The 13,312-nt window shown below is 39.4% G+C and overlaps 1 protein-coding gene across 12 annotated transcripts in view; it reads right to left on the bottom strand.

Annotated features, from left to right (window-relative positions):
* Positions 1-13,312, bottom strand: part of ptprfa (protein tyrosine phosphatase receptor type Fa) — a 541,915-nt gene that overhangs the window by 231,757 nt on the left and 296,846 nt on the right. For all 12 annotated transcript variants that reach the window (XM_084354897.1, XM_084354905.1, XM_084354902.1 and 9 more), the window contains 2 exons: positions 11,179-11,276; positions 9,049-9,305 (listed from right to left, as the gene is read on the bottom strand). In XM_084354897.1, coding sequence (XP_084211023.1) covers positions 9,049-9,305; positions 11,179-11,276 — 355 coding nt within the window. The remainder of the gene's footprint in view (positions 1-9,048; positions 9,306-11,178; positions 11,277-13,312) is intronic.

Below are 13,312 nucleotides of genomic sequence, written 5' to 3'. Positions count from 1 at the left end.
CCTCTGTAATTTTGTTCCCAAGGTTGTTAGTGATGTCACTGACAGTTGTTTTAGGGTTTTTCTTACAGCTCTCACAATGTTTTGTCATCAACTGCTGATGTTTTCCTTGGTCTATCGTTTCAACATCTGTTACTGAGTACACCAGTGGTTTCTTTCTTCACATTCCAAATGGCTATGGCCAATGTTTGTGCAATGGCACTAATAGATTGTTCATCTTACCCCAGATTCAAAATTGCTTGCTTTTCTCCCATAGACAGCTCCCCGGTCTTCATGTTGTACACCTTTTTAACTATAAATGCAGCCTGCAAAGGCGAAACCCAAAGCTGAAACTAAGAGCAAACATTCAGCGCTATTTATTGTTTGAATAATCAATGTAATAGGACACACCTGGGCAACAAAAAACACCTGTCAGTCACATGTTCCAATAATTTGCTCACTTGAAAAATGGGTGGGTTCAAACAAAGGGTGCTATCAGATCTAGATACCTGTGAATGGAAGCCGACATACTCATCTCTTGTCTCATATTCATCTTTTGATGTCAAAGCCAAATGTTTTCAGTGTACAGCAAAAATAAAAGAACTGGCCTCGCTGTTCCAACAGCTTTGGAGGGGACTGTACATATGATGTATAGTCACTGTACCACCTTGCAGCAGGAAGTACCTGAAATTTGCTCAGAAAATCCTCTATCGTAATAACATTGTATGGTGAACATTCTGGATTGTCATTGGATTCCGTTGATGTGACAACACCTTAGTCCCCATGAAACAGTATATTGTTGTGTGTTGCTCCATATGCAAAATGCAGAGAAGGACAAGCTTGTCTACCTTTAAAATCGGTTCGCAGACCTCGAACAATACACCAGAATGAATGATATTGTCATCACTGGACTATCAATTAAACCACGGTCCTGTGCGAGGGCGGTGACTGCAAGCAGCGAGGGGGAACCGGGATGTGAGCTGGATGTGAGCTCAACCGAGCAACAGGTGGCTGCATTTCCGCAGTCAAAAGGGATTGCTCTGGACTTCAACCAGGTTGAAGCTTGCCGCCTGCTACCCAGAAGAAACAACAATGACAAGCCAGTTGTCATACTGAGATATGTTAACAGGAAGCACAAAGTTGCACTCCTGAAAAGGGCAAGACGCTTAAAGGCACAGATGTTTACATTAATGAACATCTGACGAAGACCAACGCTGACATCGCAAAGAAAGCACGTTACCTGAGGAGAATGAAAAAAATCCAGAGCACATGGACGGGAAACTGCAAACTATTCATCAAGCTTAACAGATCACCAGAAGAGGCCAAGGTACTGATGGTGAGGAGCATGGGGGAACTGGAAAAACTGGAATGAGTATCCCCATTATAAAAATAGACTGGAGTGGACTTGGAACTGAATGTAGGTAACAGCACAAACATGAACATAATCCTCAGTATAGATAGAGCTCAGACTACATTAAGTGACAATGGACATGTAATGCAGTGGATACAGGAACATGAACAACTGGAACTAACAACATTTGAATACAGTGAAAGCAGTACATTGGACATAAAACAGGATATCGATCCAGACAATAACTTCTTCTCCACCATAAACAACACATGCTATTACTACAACAATGATCAGTGTAATGGTAATATTATAGCAAAGGATAAACTATCTATAATTCACTTCAATAGCCAAAGTTTATGTACAAACTTTAACAGCATCAGGGATTATCTGCACACATTCCAACAGCCATTTAACATAATCGCTATTTCTGAAACCTGGATTACCTCTGAAAAGGGAATGAATTTTGAAATGGAGGGTTATGAATTTATATACAACAAGGTAAAGGTAAACATCTTTTATAGCTTAACTGACCCTGTGACTCCTTGTACCAGGAGGCTCACTCCAGTCTCCAATTACCTCTATCTTTATTTTCTTAAGAATAAAGATTTCATCACTTTGGATGCTTGACAGACATGCTAGTTCCTCTATTGCACCCATCTACAGAGGGCTTCATAAGTTGTAAAACTGAATTTACCACCGCTCAACCAGAGACACTCACAACCTCTCCACCCCTTCAGACCCTGCGTCCATTGGAATGGACATGAGATATTTCTGTCTCTAAACCAAAAAATACTCTGTAATTGAATGATGTCAGCAATGCTGGTTACTAATTGGATCCTGATTATCCAATCACAATTATTTCATGACTTTGATAGACATCGGACAAGACAAGCATGGTATCAGTTTAAAAAAAAAAATTTGCCCAGCAGAAAAAATGCAGGTCTGAAGGGGTTAACCCTTCAGATGAACCCTAGGGTGAACCCTAGGTTCAGTTGATCACAATTGAATCCATGCTTGCAAAGCAATCCATGCTTGCAAAGCAATCCATGCTTGCAAAGCATCAGAGGACTTCCTTTTGACAATTATACGTTATAATTGAATGTCTTTGTATTTGTAAATGAGGCTAAAAACTACTGACATTCTGTTCTCTCCTATGTAATTAACACACACACCCTAACCCCACACGACCTGACACTCCACATTCTATTAACTTAAATAACTAAATAACTATTAAGCCAGAAGCTAATCTTCTGGATTTTAACATATTATTAACCAGGAAGAAAAGTTCATAAAACGGATTCTACACTCATTTCTCTGCGATGAAAACTGACTGAGATAAAATTAATGTGTGAAAATGCCCTGTGTTCTATGGAACTGCAGTGCCCTCTAATGGTGAGTCCTGGTATGATTTGGACACAGTTTCCAAAAGACTTTGTCCAACACATTTTTGTTTGTTACCAGTCAATGTTTAAAATATTAATTAGTATTAGGCTAGAACTAAAAGAAGTGTATATAAGTGATTAGTTCTACAGTATAAAAATTCAAAGATGGCGCCGTGTGAGTGGCAGGCTGTTACAGCAGCTCTCGCTCACCTTTGAGCTTTTTCTTCTGTTTGTATTACTTTTTGTACTTTTTAACTGTTTTAGTTTACTTCTTTTTGGAGCTCTCTCTCCGGGCAGTATGGAGACCAGAGTCGTTTTTATCGCTCTGATCATATTAATGCTTTTTTCGCTGTTTTCCGCCGTGTCCGGGGAGCCTGTACGCGGCCCTACTAGGGATTAGCTGTTGGCCCTCAGTAGTGCTTGATGTCCCGCGCGAGCTGAAGACGAGGAGACGCGGGTGCCGTGCCGGAGCTACTCGCCGTAGCAGGAGGAGACGCTACAGACGGTTACACCCCGCTTTTCCGAAACCCTGCTGTTCCGAAAATAGACTTCCATTCATCGTAATGGCGTGGTTTCTCATTTTTTCTAAAGACCCCGCTATTCCGAAAAGGCTATTGTGGTACCCCTGACCCTAACCCCTAACCCTAACCCTGGGAAGTAATCGGAAGTTGAAAGTCGGATTCGGAACAGCAGTGTGTCAGAGTGGGGTGTGTCGGGATGGAGGGGTTTCGCAATGGAGGTGTTTCTAAATGTCAGGCTGTTCCCGCTACAGACCCGTTCTCCCATCTGTCATAATGGGGAATGTGAGATCTCTCCCCAACAAGATGGACGAGCTAACAGTGCTGACCCGGCACCAGAAGGACTACCGTGAGTGCAGCATCATGGTGCTCACTGAGACGTGGCTAACGGCGCTGACCCCGGACACGGACGCTAACCTGGATGCCTTTCAAATTCGGCGGGCAGACAGGACGGCAGAGAGCGGTAAGAGAACTTACTCCAAGTATGGACCCCTGTGGTACTCCCATGTTGTTGGTGAGAAGTTGGGATTTTTCCCCATTTACCTTGACACATTGTTGTCTTTCCCCCAGATATGATTTAAACCACTGAATGGCATCTGTAGACATTTTAAAACGTTTTAACTTGGCCAAGAGGACACTGTGGTCGACAGTGTCAAAAGCCTTTTTGAGGTCCAAGAACACTGTCCCCACAACATGTCCCTTGACCATCAGACCCTTGACCCTCTCAGTAAGATAGCAGTTGGCTAATTCTATGGAATATTTAGGCCTAAATCCAAATTGCTGTGGATGGAGCAGTTGGCTGGTCTCCAAATGATCCATCAGTTGTATAGCAACAATCTTCTCCAGGACTTTTGAGACTACAGGGAGAATAGCAATAGGCCGGTAGTTACTCGCCATGTCTTTGTCTCCCGACTTGTAAATCTGAGTAATTATTGCTGTTTTCCAGCTTTCTGGAAATGTGCTTGTTCTTATTGAGAGGTTCACTAAGTAAGTAATAGGCGACAACAAATCTTTATTAAACCCGCATTTAAATTATTAATATCCTTTGACATTGAGTTGTTCATATTTGCAATAACCTTTTTAACTGTATCACTGGATACTTCTTTAATGCAAAAGCAATCTGAGGAGACATTATCTCATTCTTCAAGGGACATCTCGGGGTCAGCTGATTTTAAATGACTTGCAAGTTCATGCACAGACTCAATAAAAAAATGGTTAAAAACATTTGCCATTGACTCATTATTTTCAATTTGATTATTGTCTACTTTAAGACCCCGTTATTTTGGGGTGTTATTGTTTACTTGAGTCTGTTAGTCTATGGATCTGCTGCCACAGTTTAGAACTGCTGCCATTAGCCTCTTCAATGAGTTTGAGGAAGTAGTTACTCTTGGCCTTCCGTAGCTCAGACACCACTTTGTTCCTCAGACTGGTGAAGGTAAGGTGGTCTGTGTTGTTTTTCGTCACTAAGGAATTTTTAAGGGCAAGATCTCTATTTTTCATGAGTTGGTGGATACCATTATCAAACCATGGAAGAGATGATTTCTTCGGCCTGCTTTTCCATGTTTTTGTATGTTTACTTATCAGGTTACCTAAAATTGAGGTGAAATTGTTTACACTGAGATTCAAGGTTGACTCTCTAGTTATGGTTTTCCAGTTTACTACAATTGTCAAGATGAACTAAGCGTTTTTTTGTTAACTTTCTTACAATTAGTATCATATGATCTGAAAGACCAGTGATTAGATTGTACGTTTTTACTGCTCTCTCTGGCCTGTTTGTGAAAATCAGATCAATGAGTGTCCCACTCTTTCTTGTAATGTGGGTAGGTTTATCAATCAGCTGTTTGTATTTAAATTTCTCCATGAGTGGCTTCAATTTAGATTTGTCACAAACAGAAAGAAGACTATTTAATTCATTTTAAAAATCTGCACCATGAGAGGGAGGGTTATACAGAACAACAATATTAAAATTCATATTTGGCGATTAAGTCCCAAGCACTCTAGGTTTATGCTTACATCAAGGTTAAAACATCTGAAATGCTCCTTTATGTAAATTACAACACCCCCTCCATTGCTCATGGTTCTATCTTTCCTATAGCATGAGTATCCTAGTACACTGATTCGATCACTAGAGATATTATAATTGAGCCAGCTCTCAGATATACATAAAAAATCCAAGTTAGATTCCATAAGCAATTTCCTAATCTGATCTATTTTTGGTAATAAGCTTCTAATATTTATATGGCCACCCAGCAGGCCTTTGGGTTTCAATTCAGGGTTCCAAATAACTTGCATGATTTAGTTTGAAAAGGTTTGAGTTCTCTTTGTTTTGAGTTTGCAAAAAGACGTGAGGTTATTTTGTCCCTCGTTTGTTTCCATGTTTGTTTACACTTGCCTACGGTCCCACGTTTGTCCTTGTGATGACTCTGTTGTTGTTGGCTTGTGTGCAAAACAGTGGGCATCAGGACTCACCCCAGTGTCAGTGACAGCGTCCTTGGAGTGCTCAGGTTGCGCTAGATGACAGAGCGCTGAGTCCTGTGGGCACTAGCTGCCGCGTTAGCCCAGCAGCTGCGTTGGAGCGATGTCCTTCGCCCGTGGTGAGACATTCCGCTTGTTGGAAAACAGGCCCAGGGTTTAGGTGAACATCCCCTGATAGAAGAAGTAGTAACAGTAGCATTTTGGCTGTGTGGCGTGTACGCCAGCAATCGTTCATTCTTCTCAGTGTGGTTTTGTATGTTGGCTTGAGGATCTGAGGTCGGCCGTCCCTGAGGACATGTGCAAAGATTGCGACTGAGCCATATCCTAGGAAGTTCAGTTGTGATTTCCCCGATAAGATGCCAAATGGGTCGTCTGCAGCGTTATCCACACAGTATTGTGCTTTGTCAGCTGCTGTCCCAGGTGTGCTGCAGATGGATAGAGCAGGCACCAGTAGTAGGACGCCACACACGAGAAGGTGCAGGTTGGCGTTCTGATGACCGGATTTTTTCCTGTTTTTACCACACAGATTCAGAGCACAGTTTGATAGTTTGTTTAGAATCCAGATAGAAATTGAATAGATGCAATTAAAAATGCAGTTGATAGAATTATGCATGCGAGTGCAGCCAGCCAAACCACCCGCTGCCACTGCGGCCATCTTGTTTTTGCAATCCTAAAGTATTTTTGTAAATACTAAGTTCATATTGTAAATACTATGTATATACGAGTTAATTCTATTTATTATCTTCTCATTATATTGTTTATTTTTTACTTTTTATTATTGTTTAGTGTGACACTGTCCTTTGGCTGCTGTGACTAAGAAATTTCCCCATTTGCGGGACAAATAAAGGAATTCTGATTCTGATCTGATTCTGAGGAGGGTTGCTCATGCCTTAATTTTCTTACTTTTATATTTTTCACCGTAACGATCGATTTCTTTGAAGTACTTCAACATTCGTTAAGTTTCTACCAGAACAAAGTTCTGTTTTAATTTGTTTTATCCAGTTAAGTATCGGAACCTGACTTAGAGGAAGTGAACTTTAATATGAAATTCTCTCGTATCAAGTAAGTAAGGATTATTCGATAAGCCACCAGAGCATCCTTCAGTTATTTTAGCGAAGAAGGTAGAGTGGTTTCAAACGAAAAAGAAAGACTTTTGCCAAGCCAAACCGGCTCTGCACCCAACGCTCACGAGTGTTGCCATACCGCTGGGCTATTGGACCGAGATCAACACCCGCTGGGTACCAGACGAGCTGTGCCATCCCGCCAGCTATAGGACCGAGACTGCCAGCCTGCACTTGAGCGACAGAAAGGCCCCCGGAGACGAAAGCCGCACCCTGCCTACTCCACAAGCCAACTCGTCAAATAAAGTAGGCTAAACATTCATCATCCTGCTGGATTCACACAAATGAAATATAAGTTGGTGTCTTTGACATTGATTCAAATTCTTTGAGCTTAGGAGAAATTTGGTTAGGGCTCCATTAGTGTTAAATTATTCTCGTAATAAATGCTTTAAATGCTTTCACCCAACCCGTAATTTCACCATCCGCACATATTTTATTCATTAACTTATTACATTAGACATTACAGACTCAGCATCTTTCTGTTACCTGTTAAATCTCATCATTTGTCTAATTTGCCATTTCATTTATTTATTCAGAATTATTAAATATATTTAACTGTATGTCGTTGTCTGTGCAGGTTTGTTTTAATGTGGAGAACCAATGGTAATTGTGTGTAGAAGTCACTGCTTCAGTTATGAAATTGAATAAATTGCCCCTATTTACGAGTGTTTTATTAATCGCAAGTGATTAATAAATTACATTCATTAGTACTGTATCTCCTACAATGGGTTGATGATTTTGGTTTCCACTGACTGTTACGTCATTTTGTTCTACAAATTATACAATGTACATCAGTAAAGATTTTCAACTTGAATAATTCATTCATCAGGATCTGATGTCTGATTAAAGTGTTCCCTTAATTTTGTTTTGTAGATACTGAACCCAAAATTGCTCCTGATGAGCAGGTTGGCACTTCCATCAGTGTATGAATGCGCGTGTGAATAGATGAATGTGACAAGTGTTGTAAAGCGCTTTGAGCAGTCAGTAGACTAGAAAAGTGCTTTGGAAATGCAAGTCCATTTATCATTTATTTTTTTGTTTATATAAACATAACCCTGAATTTTGTTAAATGGCCTCTATTCACTCTTTACTATATATTTACTATATTGACTTATCCTTTGTGTCATTGTTTTGTCATTGCTTGTTTTGTTCTGTCATTGTTTTGTATAGTAATAACAAAAGCTGCTCTTTCAGTAGCAGAGTGCTACACCCACACTATAATACACATTTACATATTTATATTTGCAATGTGTAATCATATTCTTCATATACTGTATATCCTGTAAATCTTTATATATCATATTTTAATCACATTATATATATTAGTCTGTATAATGTATATATTGTACATATACAAGTGATTTTCCATGGTGAGAGATCAATAAAGTCTTTTCTGATCTGATATTATCTTATCTCATCTCATCTTATTTTGTGGAATGTGTAAGTTGTGCATAAAGCAGCAGTCAACCATATCCTCTAATCAACTATGGATCAAATGAGTATGTAATGTAAAAGGTTACACTCGTAGTGACAAACCCATTATCAATAAGTCTGCAGTTCCCCTCAGGTTTACAGAGCTTTTTGCCTCCAGCTTGTTTGTTTACGACCCCCAACTTTATAGTTTTGGTTCAGTCACACCACTCTCATAGCTTAATTTTCAGCACAGCAGACAGTTCTTTTCAACAAAAAAGTGCAGACAAACCCACTTTATGCTACCTATCAGCACAAAACAGCAGACTGACACAGTCAAACACTGGTTGATGAACATAGCAGAGCATTTAGCAGCTAAAGAGCCAGATGTTTCTCTGTGACATAATATACTGTATAATGTAAAGCCCAATCCAAACACACCCCTTGGCCCTACCACTAAGCTTAGGAAAATGTAATACACCAAACAAACAAATAAACCAAAACTCAAAATTATGCTGTTGCACCACTTGAAATTTCAAAGAGGAGATATAAAACCACATAAGTGCTGTACATGCAATTGTACAGCACTTTGGTCGACTGACCTCGACTGAGGTTGTTTTAAATGTGCTTTATAAATAAATTGTGACTAAATGCATTTTGGTTAATTTTGAAGTTAAATATCTCGATACTTTAAATACAGCAGTACCTAATTCAGTAGTGGTTAAATTGCATACACACACCAATTACTATTATTTGCCATTCACCAATCATGAATCATCCCTATTTTTTGGGTGGTTTCCCCAACCAGCACAGACCTGATGGGGGCTCCAGCAGGGACCCTGGGAAGAATGATGGTCACTCTACCACCCTCCTCCACATTATGTTGGTATCGAGCTGGTTTCATTTTCAGCAGATCTGGAGCTGTTCGGATGGAGACCTGCTGCTGGAGGCCACCAGCACTGTTCCCCCGGCTCATTAGCACGAAGGAATAATCAGTATCCGGCTCCAGCTGTGTGATCAACTTCCTCTTCCGGTTGCCTTGAACCTCTATACTCTGCTGGTTGTATAGGATCTGAAGGCAGGAGGAAGATTGTTACTAACACTGATACTGTTAAGATGATTACATAATCTTTACTACACTGGTTGCCAATGGAAATCAAAACAGATTCCAAATTACCTACATAAGTAATACATTTAGGTAACATTTTAATATTTATGCCATGGAAACGTGCCATAACTGTTGAATATCATCAGCATAAAGTGACACATTTATGATTTCACCTCTCTTCCTTGCACTATTATTTCCCTTGGAGTAAGTCCCTTGGTCTTATTACTCTGATCTTATTGGAGTAGTTCAACATTGTGCAAATATGGTCTGGCAGTGCGCACATTAACAGTTTTTTGGGAAAAAGTATCATGTCAAATATCAAGAAAGCCATCCCTCACTCCTAGTGTCTGCTGTCAGTGACACCATAAATTATACGCTCCTCTTGTTAAACTTGATGATGCTTTCCTTCCATAAAAAACAATGAATAATTGATCACAAAAAAACATTGTGCGAGTTAGCAGCCGAGGCAGGGGAGACCACCAGCTCTGTGCAAAGTACAAAAAACAACCTAGAAACACCTCTGAAACTCACTGATTAATACATTGTATCTTTTTTGTTTACTCAGTACACAAACAGCCATGCAAAATTACAAATTATGATTTTTACATGCCTGAACTAAAGACACAACTTCTGCCTAGAGGCTGCTCACAGTCACTGCCCCTGAAGGTTGTTTGCCAATGACAACTCTGCCAAAAAAGCTTTACGTGTTGTTTGGAGCCAGGCTCACTGTTTCTGTCTGCTTCCAGTCTTCATGCTGAGGTTAATGCAGACGCTTTACAACAAGTCTGTGCTATAAAGCCAGTTAAATTGTATTACATGGGGCCCATAAGGTTATTCCTGAGGCCTAATACAAGTGTTGAATGCATGTCCTTTCTTAAAAGACATTTGCAATGCATCTATGTTGGATTATTTCCTATGTCGTCATTCCAGCTCTGTACTTAATATACATGACACAAGACTGACTTTGATGTCATCCCTGAATAGTGCATTCACAAAAATATTGCAGTGTTCTTAAAATGTCACTACTGTTTATTTATGCATTATATGATAACACTGTTATTTACAGTGCTCAAATTCACTCCGTTTTTTTATTACACATTATGTTGCCGTTCTTTGCTTTTGATTGATTAACCCATTGTATTATGCTGCTATATAAATAAAGTATGATTCACTTGCTTACATTAGCTGCTGATCCATGATCATAAACCTTTGTTTTCGCACTCTAGCTCATGGCATGAAAGACAGGCCCCTTCACATATATTTAGTCATACAGTACAGTCACAGGCAGAATATAATATGGTGTAAAGCAATTTTATTTATTGATTGATTTATGGAGCAGCTCTTCTGCTAACGAGGACAAAAGTTCCACAAAATGTGTATTTTGTTTGGTGACTGTGTAACTTAAAGTATTTCACACAGTATACATTTTGTGGCAATGACACCACTTCCTGTCGGCATATATGGTCCCTTCACTACAATAAACTATAATCGTTTATACCTAGTGTGAAACTTCAACCTATGGATAGGTTTATTTTTATTCAGTGCTATTTCAACATGCCTTTTTCATATATTTTGATGATATGTCAGTCTCGGTGGAACATTTAGTCTGCATCCATAGTGATCAGCTGTCCAAGAAGCAGTTTGAGAGAACATCAGGCTCTAGTTTCATTTCATTCTTTGGTCTCTACTGCATAGCCATATTTATTTATATTCACAAACATCAACTACTTGGTCCTAGGTAACAGGTCAGATACCTTTTTTAGCTGTTACAGTAAATTCAGAAGCTGTGTTGTCTGTTTCAGTCCTGCAGCTGCTGTCTGGGTGGAAGTGATCTTACCCTAAGAGGGACCTCAGCTTTGTAGGTTTCTGGCATGTCCCAGGTCAGCAGGACAGAAGATTTCATCACAGTCTTCACACCAAAGTTCTTGGTAAAAGCTGGGGGAAGATGATTATAGGTGGTTAATTTAATTGAACATGTCACTGAGATTTGGTGGTGGCAACCAAAGCCAGAAAATTAATTTTAATTTAAATGACAACAATTTGTAGCTACACTAAGCACGTATATTAATCAAAATGAAAGCACAGAGTCTGTATTATCTGACCACAACGTCATCTCATCAAACTAAGTGTGTTTACTGACTACAGCCCTGCGACACTGTTCCTATGAGTTCAGCTCGCTATGTCTGGTTGCGGTTACAGTCAGTGGAAATATTGACTGATCACAAAAATAGAACTAAAAACGGAATGTGTTGCAGGATGACAGGTAAAATCAAAAGTCAATCTATTTTTTCTGTCATATTATTACTATGGCCAGTTTCACATATTTTTGCATATTTTTTTATAAATATTTGCAGTTGTGGTTGATGTCCATGGAATCTTATCCACATAATCCGTAACAACAAATTATCCATCCTATATACCACCAACAAATGCAACATGTTCTGGAAAACATTTAAAAACATGTTCAAACATGTGAGGTCAGGGTTTTTTTTTTAATCTTGGGAGAAGTCCTGCAGGGGTCCAGTTTGCAAATCTACACCACATCATGATACAGAACACTGTGAATTGCACAACGGCAAAGGTAATAATTAATATAAACAATATGAAAATGCACTTTTAGTGCAGATTGTAAAGGCAAAATCACCCTAAATGTTTACAGTAGATTACTTTCATACAGAGGATCACGCATAAAGACAGGGATTTAATGGCGACTGACAAATCTCCAAATCTTATTTCATTTCTTAAAGGGGAACTACCGTTTTTTACAACCTGGACCTTATTTCTAGCATAAAATATGATCATTTACTCACCCAGATAACTTTGGTGTCATTTGGCGTCGTTCGGACGAAATTAGATCCAGTGGAGCGCTGAAAGCTGCGCGCTGATGATGGACATCCTTACTGTTTTGAGCCAGAGTACACGGATGAGGAGCTCGCGGAGGCAGAGAGCAGAACAGCTGGCCAAAGAACAACAAACGGCTGTGGCTAGGCTAAATGGCTAGGTCAACCTACAGACCCCGGATGTTGACAACAGGCAACTCAGAGGGGAATAGCACTAGCGTATCATAACAAAGTATTGGTGAAATGAACTCGTTTCATGGCAGATAATGCGTTATATAGAGGCTGTGTTTCAGTGCCCCGTCACTCGCATTATATGGATATACGCGGCGCTCCACTGGATCTAATTTCGTCTGAACGACTCCAAATGACACCAAAGTTATCTGGGTGAGTAAATGATCATATTTTATGCTTGAAATAAGGTCCAGGTTGTAAAAAACGGTAGTTCCCCTTTAAGAGGACTGTTTAATTGTTTGTTTTTTTTACCAGTGGATTAGTCTGACTCACTGGATATATACCTTATACTGTGGGTATAAGCCTGTATTGGCTTATATTGGCTGAATATTTCAGGTCACATTCTCCTCCTTTCCGCTATCTGAACATTACTGTTTTCAAAATTGCTGTCATTGCGGAAGACAACAACAAACTCTGAACCAACAACCTGCACACTGAAAATGGCAAGTTGCCCTTTATCTGATTGTTACCAGTACAATCCTAAATATGGTGGATAAATAAGGACTGATAATATCCATTGGGCTTGTTCATTTTCAATGGACTTATATGACATTGGACTTTTTAGATATGTAGAAGAGGAGCAGCTGAGTTGAAATGCCCTAATTGGCCTTATTTATTTCAGTCATATTATTATCCCAGATTGGAAACTTAATTTGCAGTCAGGGGTACAAGATTAAAAATACACAACTACAAAAAACCAAAGTACAAAAACAAACAGTACAAAGATGTTTCCTGACATTGAAAATACACACAATAGGACAACAAAACAATCTCTAAAATACTATACTACATGTGCAGATTAAGTTCTTACTCCTATTGCGATTATTCATTAACAAACTGAGCCAATATCTGCCAGCCTGCTTTTTGTTCATTCTGCCATTTACAACAAATTTGAAATTA

This window comes from Pagrus pagrus (genome assembly GCF_965226575.1).
Source record: "Pagrus pagrus genome assembly, chromosome: 6".
NCBI classification, from domain to species: domain Eukaryota; kingdom Metazoa; phylum Chordata; class Actinopteri; order Spariformes; family Sparidae; genus Pagrus; species Pagrus pagrus.
This window is presented reverse-complemented; position numbering and strand designations above follow the sequence as displayed.